An 18052-nucleotide genomic window follows, 5' to 3' on the forward strand; every position below is an offset into this window, starting at 1 on the left:
CAAATCCGAGGTCATTGTTGTTGGAATCAGTCGAGAAACTACATACGACTATGTCAAGTGTAGATTGACTATGTACAAATCATATTGGAGAGTGACTGGGGACTGAAAATGAATTATTCAAAGACATTTTGCCTGTTACCTCGTTAACCCTCGTCGGTGCTCCTGCTACCCAAGTTTTTCATAACGAGTGTGCCAATTTTCTTTAGCGCCCAAAGTGATGCAAGTTTGGCAATTGCAGAGAGTTTCCACACCCGCGGTTTCTAGGCATTACGTGCGAGAAAGTTCAGAAATTTTTAAGGGAAAGCCCACGGGGTACGAATCCGGGCACACGTGGGTCATCGGGCAATTCGTTATAGTCGCAAAGTAAACGGTACTGGCCTCGTTACACAAAATTGCACGCCATGTCAACAATTTATAAAAGAAAGTCTTGTCATACCAACCAGGAACTATGAAGCCATTTTAAAGATAACTGTTGTAACATACATAACATAGTGTCTCTAACATACTTTCAAAAGTATAAGATGAGTGATGCATTAAATTTACATTAAACAATGCAATGTTAAACAATTTTCTGCGAGCTAAATAAACTTCCAACTTACGTCATAATTAAAGCCTACAATATATAAATATCGTGATTGTTTATAGAAGAAATGCATTTTTCGAGTTGTATCACATATTAATGAATAATGAATGATTATTTTTGCTAGCATAAATCAAAGATCTATCTCGGTGCGCCTAACAAAGAAGATAAACTTTATTAAAGGGAAGGTGAAAAGCATGAAATTTAAATGTATTCAAATAAGTTTCTGATTTTCATCAAATGGAGCGCGTATAAAGGGTGGGCGGAATACGTAGCGCAACCAAAAAGGGGATGAGTCGCTACGTAACAATAAATCGATGATATGGAATAAAATTGTTTCGTACAGGACTTCGTTTCCGAGAAAATTGTTTTTGAAAATTCATGGCCGGTACTTCTATTTTGTTGTGTTCATAAGTATCGACTGCGGTGTGATGTTATCTCTTTTAATTGATTCGCATTAGTTACACAGAATAATAAGGTCGAGGGAAACAGTTATTATTTCTGAAATTAATATTAATAAGCAGACCACGCAAGTTTATGCATTTATGGTAAATGGAAATGTGGAGAAATCTATGAAAATGTGCCCTAATGCAAAAATATATAAAATATCGACAATAATGTACACGTTGTACTGTTTAGAAGATGAGACATAGTTTCATTTAAGTTCGAAGTAGTTTTCTTATATCTATAATAAACATTAACTTGCATAAATATTCGCAGTCTATCAACCCTTGGACTTTTATTATGTTAAAGTACCAACCGTCAAGTTCTCAATTATAAATGTTAATGTTGGGGCCCGTTTGTTAAAAGAACAATGCCATCATCGAACCGACTGAGGAATTACAGTAATGCCTGCCATAAAATGACCAAATCGGGACTGCCAGTTCAGTTGAAAACGGGTTAGATAGCGATTCCTATCTCGCACCTGGTTTGAATTCGCACGTACCGTTCGAAGAGGAGGGTAAATGAGATTCAACGTCAAGAAAGTGCGATGTAGAACAACAGCAAGCGAGTTTCGTATTACGTACGTTGAATAAATGGAAATTTGATCTCGCAAATGTAACTTAACTCGTGAGTCTCATTACTGTCCAACGTCGCAATTGTACAGTATAGTATTTTAGCAGTTCTAGTTTTAATGAATTATCCATACTACAATTTTCTATGAATGAAACCTTTTGCAAGGGTTTAGCGTTGCATATGATTTAATAACATAACTAATATTAAATAAAAATAAAAATGTATCTATTAGTCTTTTCATGACTAAATACAACATTTTAAAAGACAATGTATATAATACATATATAATTGATATTTATGGTAAATGGAAATGTGGAGAAATCTATGAAAATGTGCACTAATGCAAAAATATATAAAATATCGACAATAATGTACAAGTTATACTGTTTAGAAGATGAGACATACTTTAACTAAATTTTGAACTAGTTTTGAACTTTGACTAAATTTTGAATAAGTCAGCCTACGATAACCATAATAATACTATTATATTTATTTTTGTATACAGTATCTCGTATAACATTTTACAGATTTACATGCGTTAAAGTGTAAAGATAAACGTATTCACGAAAAGGTGAACGTAAATCAATGATTCCAATAACGAGCGAGCAAAATTTAATTTCTCATTGAAAGTCCGTTCGACGCCTTCATTTCGTTTGTGCTCTTCTCTGTCTTTCTCATAACAAATTTTCAACAAAAGGCAATAAAAGCATCACGAGGCGAGGTGGAGCAATCGGTGGCTCAATCGATGCTAATTAATCTGGGGGGAAAGCGGATGTAATTGATGCAACCTATAGCGCACGCAATTCGTTATCCCATATAGACTTTTAATTAAAAGCCAGTATTTCATAGACCGTGGCGAAGGGGTTGCGATAAAATCAGTCCCATTGTTTCTGAAAACCGTCTACTAAATTATTGAGAACTCGTCATGTCTATGTGCGTAGACACATGTGCAGTTCGTATAGCATTTAAAAACAAGGTCAAATAGATTCAATTATGCATGAATAATTTTGAAACTGTTATCTCTATCGGCAGGAAATCGAAGTGCTTGAAATCGCACCGTTTCATTCTGCGTGCTCCAACTTTTTCTCTTTGAACTTTCTAGTATCCAAATAGAAATTTCATAATATTTTAATTATATTTTAACTATTTTATCCAATTTGGTAATACTTTGGCTTTAAATGGTGTATAGCAATAATTCAGTATTGTCAGTCTATTATAAGAAATGGTGAACGCATTTTACTGATAATGATTATTATATGAAAAATGAAGAAAAAATTGAAAAAAAGCACCTATGAACGTTAAATGAACAGTGCATTTTCACCGTGTGTGGGTTTATGGCACATCAATTGCCTCTGGGAGAGGTAGAATTGGACTGTCTTCCTGGGAAAGTTGGCTGACATTTTCGAGCCAGCCTCGAGCCTTTAGGAAACATGAACAAACAATGGAAGCGAGAATGGTTGTCTCAAAAACGGCATTGTCACTTGTTGCCCGCAGCGTAAACGCAGTCAAGTGCCCTTAAGTAAATCTTAACACCCGGGTCACTTACCTAGGTGCCTACATCAATTTAAAGACTCCCAGTTCATTAAAAAAGAATTCCTCTTTGTGTAGTAAGTAATATCTTTGGTGCAAAGTGCAATAGTATTGACTTTCACTCCGAATCTGATAGTTGAACTCATCGATAAGTCTTTTGTGGTATATCCTACCACAAAGAGTATATATATCAGTTGATTTTTAAGTGAAAATATGTAAAAATCTACCAAATTTTCAAAAATTCGTAGCTTATAACTTTTGCAATAATACAACGATTCACAAACACTTCTGCTATGATCATTTTTCTCAAATTCTTTTTAAATATTTCAATACGACTCTGTCTTTTTCAATTTCAGTTAAATATTACCTTCCTACTATACTTAACAGTGTTTATTATTGAACCACATATATTGGTTTTGAGGCCACGTACTCCATTGTGCGAGGCAAGAATTTCCGTGGTAAGAAGTATTGTAAATATATATACATATAAAGAAATAAAGAAAGATATTTGCACCTGTTGCAGAAAATGGACGGAAACAAGGATGGAGTAGTGACGCTGTCCGAATTTTTGGAAGCTTGCCGCGCGGATCCGGATATTTCAACGAGTATGACAGCTTTGGACACGGCCTTCTGACACTCGGCACGATCACGATACACTCCATGGACCTGAAGGGATTTGTCGATTTGTGAATAAATCGCTCAACGTTGTTCCGTATCTCCTGGAACGGGGTGGGGAAGAACTTCTCCCAAATTGATTAGAAAAATCTTCGAGCGATAGGGGGATTCGCATCAGCACCAGCGAATTTCGAGGATTGACGCGTCACGAGAGAAATCGTTATAGATATTTTTCCTATATCTTGTTTAACACGATCGTCATTGAAAGATCCAACGGGCGTAACGACTCGCCGAAATATCGCTTTCATCGGGGCGGTTTCACATCGAACGACAAGACGAACGGCTCCCTCTAAATCAAAGGTCGCATGAAATGGTCGTGAGAATAGTGATCATCCTTTCGAGAATTTCTAGTTGTAGTCTCAGTATGCGTATCGCTAGACAAGAAAGGACTAGACGAGAGAGGATTAACATATAACAAAATGATAAAAAAAAAAGAACAAGAAAACCGATACTTCGTGGCTGTTAGTTGTCGCGAATGGAAATTGTTATGGACTGTTTCCAGTAGTTCGTTTTTAAGGAACGCGCGCTACAAACGATGAATGAACACGCAGATTTAGGAAAAGCTATTAATAGTAACAAAAAAAAAAACACACACACACAATTCCTAACGACGATGAGGTTAATGAAACTTTAATAGGTGGAAGTTGGTGTTTAATGTAAGAAGACAGATCGTATTCCCGTAGCACAGTGCGTCTTAAGGGAAAGAGAGGAACATTTTTGCGAAATAGCTTGTTAGGATTTCCAAGTACCAAAGAGCACGCCACCGAGACTCGACGTCCGAACTGAACGCGGCATTGTTTGTGCCAAAGGAATCGCTGTACCAAGAAAGAAACGAGAAGCACAGATATCTCGACACATCGTTTGTATAAAATTAATAATTGAGCTTAGCTTCGCCCAGTTACGTTTCTTTTTTTCGCTTAAAAGAAACGACATTTCAACGAAAACCCGTTCTCATTGAGTCTTGATACCAAGCGGCAAGCATGCACGGTATTAGAGCATGGATTCTTGAATGCTCGCGTACCAATAATAACGTAGCCTAGTTTTTTACAATAACCATATTTTTTACGATGCTTATATTTGCCGCGTTAAAGCGTAGTGCTCGAAGTGTGTTTAATTGAGACTATTCGTCAACGTAAGTTTTAATAACGTAGCGAAACGCAATCGAGGTAATTGTAATTATAGTCTCGTGGTGACAGAGTCTTAAACTTTTTTCTCTGTTTCTGTTTGCGATACCGCAAGGTTGCAAAATTATGCATCAGGTATCGTCTGACCGCGTCCAACGAACGCGGTTAACCCGAACTTAATTCGCTTTCCAAAACATGTGTATCTGAAATCGTCAGAAATATCAGCTCCAGACTTTAATTCTGTATTTTCGAAACGATTGTAACTTGGCGTTTGGTTTTCAGTTTGCGCGAGAAGATATTAACGTGCGGAGATACCATCTTCGCGCGAGAAGAGTACTATAAGCCACGCCCTGTCTGTCTCCGCACGCGCCATATAGCTGTGAGACAAAGTAATCATTGCCATCATCTTGATTTAAAACAAATAATGATTGACGAAATATTAAAAACAGTACATCTTTTATAATTTATTCAATAATTCTTACGTTTTCCTCCAAAAAATACTCAAGTTGCGTCACATAAAATCAATTGTAGGTACACGAAGTTGTACGAATACGTACAATATAGGTCGTACGAGAAAAAGTAATCATTGTTGACTTTAAAATTCAAATGATTGGTTCAAATATGCTATTTAAAAAGATGGTGGCTGTGACGCATCCCACGAAACGTGGCTTGTAGTACCTTTCTCGCGCGAAAATAGTAGGTCACTTATGCGACGCAAATGACTTTCTTTGAGCGACGCAGGTTAAAACGGGTAGCCGTAAATCTCGTACGATTTCTGATGATAATAAAAAGGAGAATCGGACGTGCTGACAGATGAAAGCACGAAAAATATTAGAAAAGTTATGAGCAGCGTGAATGCGCGAAAAGATGTTAGTATGAGACGTAGAAAGTATATCGTAAATCCCGCTGGAACAGCTGGCCATGTTGAGCAGGACTCATTGTTTCTAGTACGTAAGCGAGTAGACTAAGCGACATAATAAAAGTATTTATTTTTGTGACAGGTAAACGAATTATTAACCACGGTAAGATATTAGCTCGTAAAGACTGTGTGCTGCTAAAGAAAGAGAGAACGGAACGGGCAAGTATTAGAAACAACAATGAATGAAGGAAAAGACGCGTGAAAGCTCTGTTGATTTCTCATTCCAACGATCTTTGATCAGGAATACTAGATACCGAATGTTATTGTAATTGCCAACGTTTTGCGGTGAATGGACCAAAATATCAGGTGATCACGACTGTCGATATACAGGGTGTCTCACGAAATATAGTATCCTACAGAGTAGGGGATGATTCCGCGTGAAGAAATAAATCAGAGATAGAGACAAAAGCTTTGCAGTTTCAAAAACAAGCATTAATTTATTTCAGAATTCTCGATTCCCCGATTTGAGGCATCATCGCTGTTTGTAAATATTATAATTAAATTTCATTTTTAAACAATTGACAGGATTGAATGGTACTACCTAAGGCAAAAATTTGTTTATATATAATTGAGAACTTGTAATTGTAACGTTTAGGTTATAAATTATTTAACGAAATTTCCATAGAATATTATTAATTATTTTCCAACGTGATAAATAAAATAACAATTAAATATAATTATAATATTTGCAAATATCTATCGAAAGTTGTTCGAATCTTTGAGACTGCAACTTTTGTATTTATTTCTAACAATTGCAAACCTTTGTATTGATAAATTGGAAATGTAAATTAAAATTTTTTCGTGTAACTTCATTTTCGTCAGAATCTGCTTTAAAAATTGATCAGGTATGTTAATTAGGGGAAACAAGATAAAAGCCAAAAATATTAAAGCATTTTTCGATATTTAATCGTTTTTCACTGTGCATCTATGTATATCCATTAAAACTTTATTATTATGGTAAACATTAATTATATTTGAAAGAAATTTGTAGTGACGAAACTATATTATTTTAAATCAATTCGTAAAAATTGGTTGTAGGATTCAATACAGTAAGTTGTGACATAAATTAACGCATGGAGTAAATAGATGCGTAAATTTAATGTTTGGTAAAATACACGCGTACCTGACAAATTTTCCAAATTTATTTGATCAAGAACGAAACCTTGCACAAAAAAGCTTCATTTTACATTTGCAATTTCTCTTTTAAGAATCACCCTATACGTGCTAGTTCTACATCTGACAGTATACACTACAGTGGTCGCTCTTTAACTGTCTTCTACCTTTTTAGCAATCGCGTAGTTATCTCCGCCACTTTAACTGCGTTTAACTCTCACTTTTCCTCGCTCTTGTTATCCATATACATAATCACAAGGAAAGTTCGGTAACTCAGAATATCAAGATAAATTTGAAATTCAGAAAAAATGTAGTTCAAACGATGCTAATAACGTGATTATATTTTCTTCTTCAATTATTATATAATTACGCTATATATTATATTCGATTATTATATAATTATTAGATGGAGAAACTAAACTTTATATTCATTCATTTGTAACTTTAGTTCAAGCATCATTTACAAAGTGCTGCACTTTCTTTATCAGAGGCGAACATACCTAACCACGCCCAGTGAAGCGCCTAACTTCACCATAACCGTGATGCCCCGATCCAGAGCCTGCGACAGTAAGAGTGGCACCACTGTATATTTAATCATTTTCCATCACTGCCTACTTCTGAATTAATGTAAATAAGGCGGATTATCTTGATAAACGGAACGAGACGCAATGCATCGAAAATTCGAGCCCATTATAGCATGATGAGTATTTCCAAAAGAAAGAACTACAAGATGCCGTAGAAAACACTTAAGCCGAATGTTAAATCATTCCAGAGACTACTAGTAAAATTTTCTTTTCCATCTTCCATAAAACGTTGCATCAGCCTCGCGTTTTCTTCTGATTGTGGGTTTCTTAAGTACTATACAGGAAGTCTCATTTAGTGTGAGCACCCTAAATATCTCCGTTACCTTGAACGGAAAAAATTGTTCTCATAGTATAAAAAACTTTTCAGTTTCAAAGGAGTGATATTACGATCTGTACAAAAAGTATCTCGAAGTCAAGATATTTATGATGGTCACCCTAAATGAGATAGCCTGTACACACGTAAACACGATGCACGTATAAACCAAAAAAAATGGAACTCAACGGAACAAGAAAGAACACGGAAATGGATATAGGCAGAATGGTATACCGAAATTCACTGCGTGCCATAACTATAAAAGCAGGTCAAAATTTTCAGATTTTATATGTTTCTAGTAAAATCTATAATGTTCCTTCACAGGCAGCGCTAGTGGCTTTCGAAGATTTTCGCAACCCTAAGTATACACAATCTACTCGATTTAATTTAATTTACATCGTAACGTGTGAGATCCATAATATTTGAGATGGTATCATAGTTATGGCGCACAGTGTAAATATTTCTCCGATTTTTAGCAGCGCCTACACTTGGGACATAAAATTTACGTATAAAATGAGGCAAACGTCGAGGGTTGCCTCGTATCAACTCGATCACTACCGCATGTCTTTGAAGTTACTGAAGTAAGTATAGAGAAGACAAAAGAACGAGGTGATTATGTTGTCTAGTGATTTTCAACCTCAACCAAATGTTAGATATAGATGTCAGAGAAAACACGTAAGGTATTTCTCGTTTAACGCCGTTAATCGAAAATACTATAGGTCTAAACATTAGACTCTAATGTGTTGATAGGCTTCCTTCTTGCTTTACGAAAAATGTCGAAGCAACTTTATTATTTTTTTAAAAGGAGATTAGACTAATCGTACGATCAAATTTCTTCGGATTGTACGTAATAGAAACTACGTAAATACTAATAGATGGTGAAAATAATAGTGCGATATTAGAAAGTCTATCGTTTGGAGAACACAATTCTAATACACAAGGTGTTTCTTAATGTCCGGAGAAATATTGCAAGGCTAAGTTTAGGATCGAAATTTGAAAAAGAGTTCGTATAAATGTATATTAGAGATTTTTTTATTTTTTAACAATATTTTTAGTGTACTGAGTATTCAAAATATCAACAGAAGTTCGGTGTTCGTTGACAGGTTGAACTCTTTCTAATAGTTTGATAAACCTTTACACTTTCTCTAAAAGAAAACGCAGAGAAAGACTGTAATCAACATTCCTTATTGTCTTTGGACCTCGAATCTATCCCTGCAATATTTTCCATATGTTAATGAACATTCTGTATATCAATCTCTCTTACACTCACTCGACATACATACGTGTCAATGTACATACACACACCAATGCACACAAACACGATCACATAACACAATAGCGAATTGTCTTACCTTACTTATAGTGTGTCTAGCGTCTTGCGTCTGTTAAGACCTTGTATGTATGATTAGAAACTATTACCGACCGATAATTATTACATTAATGTCGATCGTTGGCAGAAACTATAATATACGTATTTGACGTGTGTCCCGTAGAGCGCTTCGAAGAAAAGACGACAGATAAAGGAAAGAATCAGAAAGTATTTAAAAAAAATAAAAAAAAAAAGAAAATGAATTCCATGATGATACGAAATTAAATTGGCAATTTCGCACATGGCTGGCATTGATGTGTAATTTAGGATATACATCGTACAAATTCGATACCATATATCGTGAACAACTTATCAGATTATATAAATTTTACTTTCTCGAGCAATTTAACAAACAGAGTATTTTTCTGGTATTTTTCCTAAGGACCAGAATTCGTATTTTCTAAGGCGCAATGAAGAAAAAATATCGAGAACGTTTCTCTTAAGTTTATCGATGTAGACAATAAGAAAAAAATTAAAGGGTGACATTTGTATTTTATCGAAAGCGTAAGAATCGGTGTACACGTATCAATCGTGCGTCACGATTTTTACTTTGTAAAGGTTCAAAGAAAGTAGAGAAAGTGGTAGAACGTTTTCGCCGGTGTGGCTATCGAAACACTTGCAGCAACAATTTTCGAGAACACCTTACAGCGAGATCGTCAAACAGATCGTTGACTTATATTTGAAAATTGTTACCAAATGTTTTATAAATCTGTTTGACAGTCTTAAAATTTAATTCCAGCGTTTGCTCTATACAAACATAAGAAAATGTTAACAGCCTGATTCTTCACAGTTGATACTATCCGAGGCTTTGGTGGGATAAACCGTGTCGCCAGCATGGCAGCTAGCTTCTTCAGGGTTCCTCATAATGAATTTTTGAGAAAAAACATTTGCTATTATAAAAGATAAAAATGAAATAAAACCACGTTATTTGAAATAATTTTCGAATAATATCATTTCAAAATTGCCCAAGCTGAGTGAATACCTACCTACAAGTACAGTAATATCTATCAAGTTGAGACAAATTTCAGTGTGTCATTGAACCCCTGAAGAAGCTAATTGCAATCCGATGGAACGTCGGCATATCTTACTTATAGGACATAATGTACACCCGAAAGTCTCAGTTAGTATCGATCAAATGTTTCAAACGTTTGCTATTTCAAAATCACGATACTGGCCAGTCAGGTAATCACAGAAGGTATTTATGGAATACTGAACGAATGTTTGAAAAGCATCTACTTCTAATCATTTATTAAGCTTCACAAAAATGTTTCGTGAAATCAACGACTAAATAAAAAGCAAAAGGATCTCGATTCTTTTTGCGTTAATTGGTGTTTACGAATTTCGACGTTCAAACTTTATTCGCTCTACGTTGAGTAGGATAATACACGATCACGTGTATTGCTTCACGATATTTCCCAAAAGTGGAGGCACCAAACTTTTGAATAACGTTTCAAAACTTTCTGTGAAAGGAGAGTTAATTCTAATGTCAAGCATTAATATGTGTTAACTCTTTGGGGCAGAGCATCGAAGGATGAAAACACTATTTAAAATGCACAGTACTTTTTTTTTATCACATTAAGTACGCATATTGTATTGTTCAAGTAAGAATGAATCATTTAAACAACGATAATAGCTATACATATATTATGTCGCTATGCGGTATATTAGTTGAAAATAAAAAAAAACTGAATTAATCAATTCATATAGTTTTCAAAATTATAGTCCTGTATGTAGGAATAGGATATTTTGAAGTTTCTATATATTTCTAACAGTAAAGAGGCACTTTACACACTAAGCATAGCCAATTTGTCCTCAAGCCACACCTTAAGTCAAAGAGAAAATTTTGATTCCACGAGAATATAAGGGAAACTCGAATAATTTCGTGATATTATCTAAGTTCCTTTTCTTGAAAATTCAAATAAATACATATCGATAAGCTTCATTAAATGGCAACAACTAAGTGTGTATATATGTACTGTAAATAATATTTTAATACTTTAGGTAATCATCGAAAGAACAGACATACCTAATGATTTATTCGAATAAGAATAATTTAAATCTAAATATTCTTTGCACGGAAAACAAATAAAATTTGTGTTGTATTCCTATAGTTTGATACAGTGAAGTGAAACACCACTCCATATCAAATTTTCCATGGCGCATGTCACCGTTTCATTTTTATTATCTTCGTGTTTCTTTCTCCGGTGTCTCGATGTAGGAAACTTATTTTCTTGGTTTACTGTAAATACATTAATATATATAGCTTTTTAATATCAATTTTTTCTTTCGGATATTGTTTGGATGTTGAAAATCGATTGGTTCGAGACGTTTTCATTCCTAGATGGCGGACCAACCTCCATTTCATCATTTCTAACAAATTTATTTTCTGAATGAAAATCGGAGACAACCATAATATCAGCTGCTAGAGCATTATTGGACCAAATTCCTGTTTTACGAAAAGTCCTGATATTTTTATAATTCTATAATTGAGTGCCGATCCTAGCAAACTCCTAACGTTGTTACGCAAATCCTAGCAAATATTGTAACCCAGAAAAGTTCAAATATTATATCTAAACCTCTATTTTATCTATTTATATTACAACAAGGATCAATATTTTGTATCAATAGAGAATGTAACTTCGGTTATCTTATCCGTAGACATTCACAGTTAACACAAAAAAAAACTGGCACTTTAATAAATAGACTGCGGATGTTTATTCATTTATAACAAATGGAAATATGGAGAAATCTACGAAGACGTGTGGTAATAAAAAAATACATACCACATAGAAGATAAGATACTTTCATTTAAGTGTCGATTCTTTTTCTGTATCTATGAAAATATGAATTTGCATGAACATCCACAGTCTACTAATGAAGGAAGTATACATACTTTGCGTTGCACAAAACAGATACCATCTGATTACCTCAGTATAATTTGATATATCCGAAAATCCGCTCATATTATTTTATAAATCTAAACTATCACAGAATTAACATCAGCACGAAATTATTCAAATTTCCAATACACTAATGCTTATCAGATTGAGACTTAATCATAATCGTACGGTCTCAACTCGAAGAACAAGGGAACCAAAATTCAATCTGTTCTTATCTCCCCTCAAGGAATATCGTGCTGCTGCTTAGCTGTTTATTTCGTATATCAATTGAGATATTGAGATGACCTCTTTGCAGAAACTCATTCTACTAGAAATATGATATACAGGATGTCCTAAAAGTGTTGGAGTTCCTTGAAAGAGATGGTTCAGGGGGTGATTTGAAACAACTTTTTTTTAGCGAAAATGTTGTCCAAGGCTTCGTTAAGGAGATATTAACAGAAAACCTCGACTAATCAAAGCGCGGCCGCCTAGCGCGTAGCCTACGCTACTGCGGCTGTCTAACGCGTAGCCTACGCTACTGGGTGTGCTCGGGGTTTTTTGTTTAATATCTTCTTAACGAAGCCTCGGACAACATTTTCGCTAAGGAAAAAATTCTTTCAAATCACCCCTTTCAAGGAACTCCAACATATTTGGGACACCCTGTATACAGCCTGTATAGAAATTTGATAAGATGTGTTGTTATTTTGAATGAAGTCTATTATTAGCACACTGTGGCCCAAAGATTTAACAAAAAAATTGAAGGAAACTGTCTCGATTAGCTCCACTATAAACGACAAAAAGAATCTCAAGGGGTACAAAATGCATGTAATATCCCATCTGTTTTAATGTAGACAACACTGTATGTGAATAGGATTCAACGATCTATCTTCTCTATACGAAATCTATCTTCTACTTAATAGCTAGTTGCATCTTTAATAGAAGATATTTACGGTGGTGTCTACTAGGCATAGTATAATTGCTGAACAGAGAGATCAAAATGGTATAGATCCGTGCAAAGGGCTCGATGTCCTGAAGAAATAAGCTAGCTAACGCGACGAATAATGTTGGATAAGTCATTGAGCCATTCGCGGTCAGCATCAATATTTAAGAGAAATTATTAAATAGAAATATGGAAGATTATGGTCAGGCTGTGCTCGCACTGGCTGACAGATGGTCCAATCATATAGTTTACTTATATTCATAAGGAGAATATTGCGAACATTAAAATATAGACTAACTGTGTTAGACGGTGCACGAAAAATTACGGAGCAAACAATGTTACATTTTCCTTTAACAAGGATTACAGGTTCCGGACGATGTACGAATTCGACGAAACCATTGAGGAATTTCTGCTTCAAAATACATATTTTAATTTCACATTTAAATAGTAGCCTCATTTAATGGTTTTCTATGGAATATTCCAGATATAAAAACACTGAAACAATATCAATATTTGTAGTAGTAATATGCAAATTTAAATTCACATGTATGCCATCAAGGTTAATAATAATTTTCTTCTCTTTTCAAAATTGCAAACACTGTAACTTCGAAGAATATCATGTCTTTAACCTTGGATTGGATGTAACTTCGGATAATCGCATATTTTTCATTACTGACCAGTATTAGTACAAATCGATATTTCCAAAGTACCAAATAATTCTACATGCATGTAGCTATGGTAAACTGTTCCAAAGTTTCACGAACGTCCATCGTACGTGACATGCAAATTTTCAGGCACCGTATTCTGATCACAGTTAGTTGAGAAAAAGAGAGAGTACATACTATACGACATGTTAAATATGACGGAATTTAAACAAAGAAAAAGAAAATGGCGAGAAAGTGGTAAAAATATTCATATGACGTTATATTTTCGGTGTAAATCAAGTGTATATGTATATATCCGTGGTAAAACTACGTATATCTTGTACCTATAATGTACCGCCGGAAGCAATCCCTCTTTGGAAGCAATTTTGCAATTCAAAATTGAACAGAGTAAACCATCATGGATTCGTCAAGGAAAATCGCGTGCACACGAATTCGTGTCTTTTTATTTCTTTCTTTAACCGTATAAGAGGACTTGTTTTCCATCGGTACGAACATATAACGGACTAATCGTTTGAATGTTGATTGTTAAATGTTAGGATAGAAAAACTTAAGAACATGCCCTCGCAGCAGATATTTTACATCGAGGACACACGTTTCGTTGCGTACATGATTATGTTAGATTAGCAAGATTTTTTCATCGAAATGAAACATCGATCATTACTTATTTTCACGTTAGACACATGTTCTCGAGGATTACTTGAACGATACGATATATACGATTAATCTTTTTCGCGCATTACGTATCTGCTAATATATATTGGCCAACTTAAAAAGTAATATCACTTTGCTGTTTACACGTGTCAACAGATTTGTGTCATGTGTAATACCGAATATTCTATTAAAATCTTACAGTATTACACGAAGCGTGTAGAATCAATAACCACCAAATCCAGTTCTCACAAACATACAGAAAGATAATGAACTCCGAAATTCATCTATGAATTCAAACTAAATCGATCAAATTTGTTTTTAAATGAACTACATGGTCATTTTTGATAATAAAAAACGGCCTATAATTGTTTCTATCTGTCAATAATCATAATGTTACCAATTGAAATCTAGAATATTTTATTTATATTTAATATATCTGATACAAATAAACAATTATTTACGAATAATTCGGTTTCCCTTTAAAAACAATTACATTTTACACTCACGTAGAGGAAAGAAGTCCTGAATAAACATCAAATTAATTATTTTATTTGAACGCCAGAAAAAAAATAGATAAATTATCATGTATATAGTTTAGAAAAGAAAGATCTGTGACTTCTGTGAGTTTAAATAATCGATCGAACGCTTGTTAGCAGAAAAGGAAAGATGAATTGTCTGGTTTAAATGCAGTCACTGCCGCAATTTGTTCGCAACGAAATTTACTTCTCGCTAAACATATTTTGACACTGCCTCGTGGTGGTGATCATAAATCCAAAAACTTGTATAAACAATTGTTAAATTTGATTTAAATATTAACTCGCCTATAGCGACGATTTAAAGACGAACGAAAATATTTTCAGTTTGAAATCATCGTTTGAAACGCAGCGTTCACAGCTACCTTATTGTTAGTTATGTGAAAGTTTAACCATTCGTATAATTATTATCATAATTAGTTATTATAATATACTTGAAGGTATGTAACTATTTTATAAATAAATAGATAATCAATGTTCAATGATTTGTATTACGTATCTGATATTTTACCTGTGGAAAAAAGAAAACTTACTGCATTCTCTGTAATGGGGAAAAAAATATGTCTTATAAAAGTCATAATCATTTTATTTCAACTGTCCATGTATGTACAGCTTATTCTATTATTTATATCACTTAAAATTAGTATAATACTGCTATGGGTCTTTGTATGTGTATTTTATCAAACATTTTCAATTAGGATAAAATGCATTATCAAATTTTATGAACAATTTATTTTGTATTGATACATCACTGTCATCTCAACATAGAAACTTATGATACAGTTCTTTTCAAGTAAAAAGATTACAATATACTAATGGTGAAGAGTGCGTCTTTATAAAAATGTAGTCTACATACTTATAAAGAAATTACGAAGATTCCAGCTTCAACTTTTCCGTTAATTGTAGACCAATATAATCCCAATATCTCCTCCTTGTCTGATCATATTTTTCAGATAATTCTTTACATAGCTAAAGTTACATATACTCATAAGTAACAATAATAATTAACAAATATATGAGGAGTTAAGAAGACAAAATACCTTTATAGCATTATTAATATGAAATATCGAATTTGGCGACTCATACGATATAGGTACTTCTTCAGAAATGTCTATAATACAAGCCAGTAAATGATTAACACGACGCCCATTAGAATACAATTCCTCGCACTTCTGTCTTACTTTTTCATTATAAGCCAAACCATCGTTATCGTGCATCAAAATTCTGAAAACATAACGTGTAATTCACATAATATCTAAATCAACTAATTTTCTCTTTTGCTAATGCTAATAAATGATAGTCAACAACAGTACCCTCGTAGGTAGTTCCATGCACTTTCATTTTCCACCACTAATGTTATTTTATCTAAGGCATAATCAATTTCTCTATCAATTACATTTTGTTCGAATTTTGTTGTATTACTTATTACAAAATATCGTTGATTCCAAGCAGAGTTATTGCGAATATCTTCGTCCAACAATTGTTCCACATACTCCAGTTCTTTACTATATAGGCTGTAGATTATACAGATAAAACATTTGTTATATTGGATCAATTGAACTGAATGCAATAACATTACTTGCATAATATTTTTTTGAACCATAATTGTACAAAGAAAAAAAAGATGAATGAAATATACTAACTTAAATGTTTTTATAATCCACTGACGATGCTGCCAAGTATGATAATTCTTTGCATCTTTTCTTAAAATACTTTCTGTAAATTCTAATTCTTCACTACCATCTTGAAGCCACTCAACAATAATTTTTCTATGATGCCAGATTTGATAATTTTTAGTATGAATATTTATCAATCTTTTAATAAACTTTAACTCATCTCGTAATTCTTTTCCAAGAGCTTTAAGTATCTCTCTCCTATATTGCCATACTGTATAATTTGCTGGATTAAGCCAGATACAATTTGTTGTTAACTCTAATGCACGCTCTGACTTTTCACCAGACTTTAAAATGGCACGGAAATAATCATAGGATTCCCTAACTTAAAATAATAACATATGTGAATAAAAGTATTTGATAAATATGCAAGTCATTATTATATTGTCTTTTATTTGACTAATGTTACATAATAAAATGTCTACAATCAATTTATAATAAAATGAACAATATAAGTGACAAAAAGTTAGCACATCATTTTAGTTCAACTGTATAATGATCGCTAACCAAATATATTATAAATGTGGTTAGAACAAATGAATTTTTATTGTAAATAATTCTTAAATACTATAAAAGTTTTCCACGTGAATTTACATACTTCATATTAATTGCATTAATACACTGTTTGCTGCATTGTTTAACATTTATTTTTCCCCATAAAATTAGTTCCAATATAAATGCAACAATTTAAATTAAAAATATATCTTGAATGTACAATTTATTAAATGATCATACACTTAATAAGCATGATGCTTCGTTAAAAAATTCCATTTTAATATTATAATGTTACAAGGATATTTTTCAATGTATTGTAATGTATACACAGTTAAAGTGAGGTTATGCTTCAACATCGATAAGGACATAAAACTTTAATAAGAAAGAACTAACAAACAATATGCCACTCATATAAGGCAGATTATATATTATGAATGAAATACTTACAATTGTCGGAATAAGAAATTGCAACAATAGGATTAGGACCGTCGTCCTGTGGTACAGGAATCACGTCACTCCATTCTTCGCGATCCTTGTATGACACCCAATTATTTATATCAGAACCATCTTTGTCATTCAGTTCCTCGTTGTAACTATCCGACATTGTTTCTCTTACAAAATATCGTGTAACGATATATATAAAATTACACTTTTACAACTCAGTTCCTATTCTGACTACCTTTTCAAACCTGTTAAACTTTTCTTCATCTGACTTTCTGAATCACTCCAAGTCTTTCAAATTATACCATAGATGTCTCCTGATGTCTCCATCAAATGAAATGAATATACGTATAACTACAAGACAAGAATACCAACTACAGTGGTATTCATAATATTTATATAACTATGTAAATTACTGTTTAAACCAAAAAAGAAGTTAATAAAAAAAGAATATGTATTTAGTTTGGGATGTGTTAATTGAACTTTAGAAAGGTTCTTGGTGCTTATTTCAAATTGGCGAGAATAAACAGCTGTTCATAGCCCTCTATTGG

The 18052-nt window shown here is 33.4% G+C and overlaps 2 protein-coding genes across 2 annotated transcripts in view; one reads left to right on the forward strand and one right to left on the reverse strand.

Annotated features, from left to right (window-relative positions):
- The window catches only part of LOC128890622 (Kv channel-interacting protein 1), a gene marked incomplete at its 5' end in the record, with an annotated part of 31147 nt that extends 21757 nt beyond the window's left edge, over window positions 1-9390 (forward strand). Inside the window, one exon of the mRNA XM_054149277.1 lies at window positions 3651-9390. Coding sequence (XP_054005252.1) covers window positions 3651-3761 — 111 coding nt within the window. The remainder of the gene's footprint in view (window positions 1-3650) is intronic.
- Window positions 9391-9726: 336 nt separating this feature from the next.
- On the reverse strand, window positions 9727-17815 carry LOC128890588 (protein farnesyltransferase/geranylgeranyltransferase type-1 subunit alpha). Its single transcript, XM_054149239.1, has 5 exons — window positions 17508-17815; window positions 16536-16890; window positions 16206-16406; window positions 15933-16116; window positions 9727-15861 (listed from the first exon to the last, which is right to left on the reverse strand). Exons 1-5 carry the CDS (start codon window positions 17662-17664, stop codon window positions 15760-15762), a joined length of 999 nt encoding a protein of 332 aa, XP_054005214.1. The 5' UTR covers window positions 17665-17815; the 3' UTR covers window positions 9727-15759.
- Between the last annotated feature and the right edge of the window lie 237 nt (window positions 17816-18052).

The sequence above is a fragment of the Hylaeus anthracinus genome, unplaced genomic scaffold (assembly GCF_026225885.1).
Source record: "Hylaeus anthracinus isolate JK02 unplaced genomic scaffold, UHH_iyHylAnth1.0_haploid 12001, whole genome shotgun sequence".
NCBI lineage: Eukaryota > Metazoa > Arthropoda > Insecta > Hymenoptera > Colletidae > Hylaeus > Hylaeus anthracinus.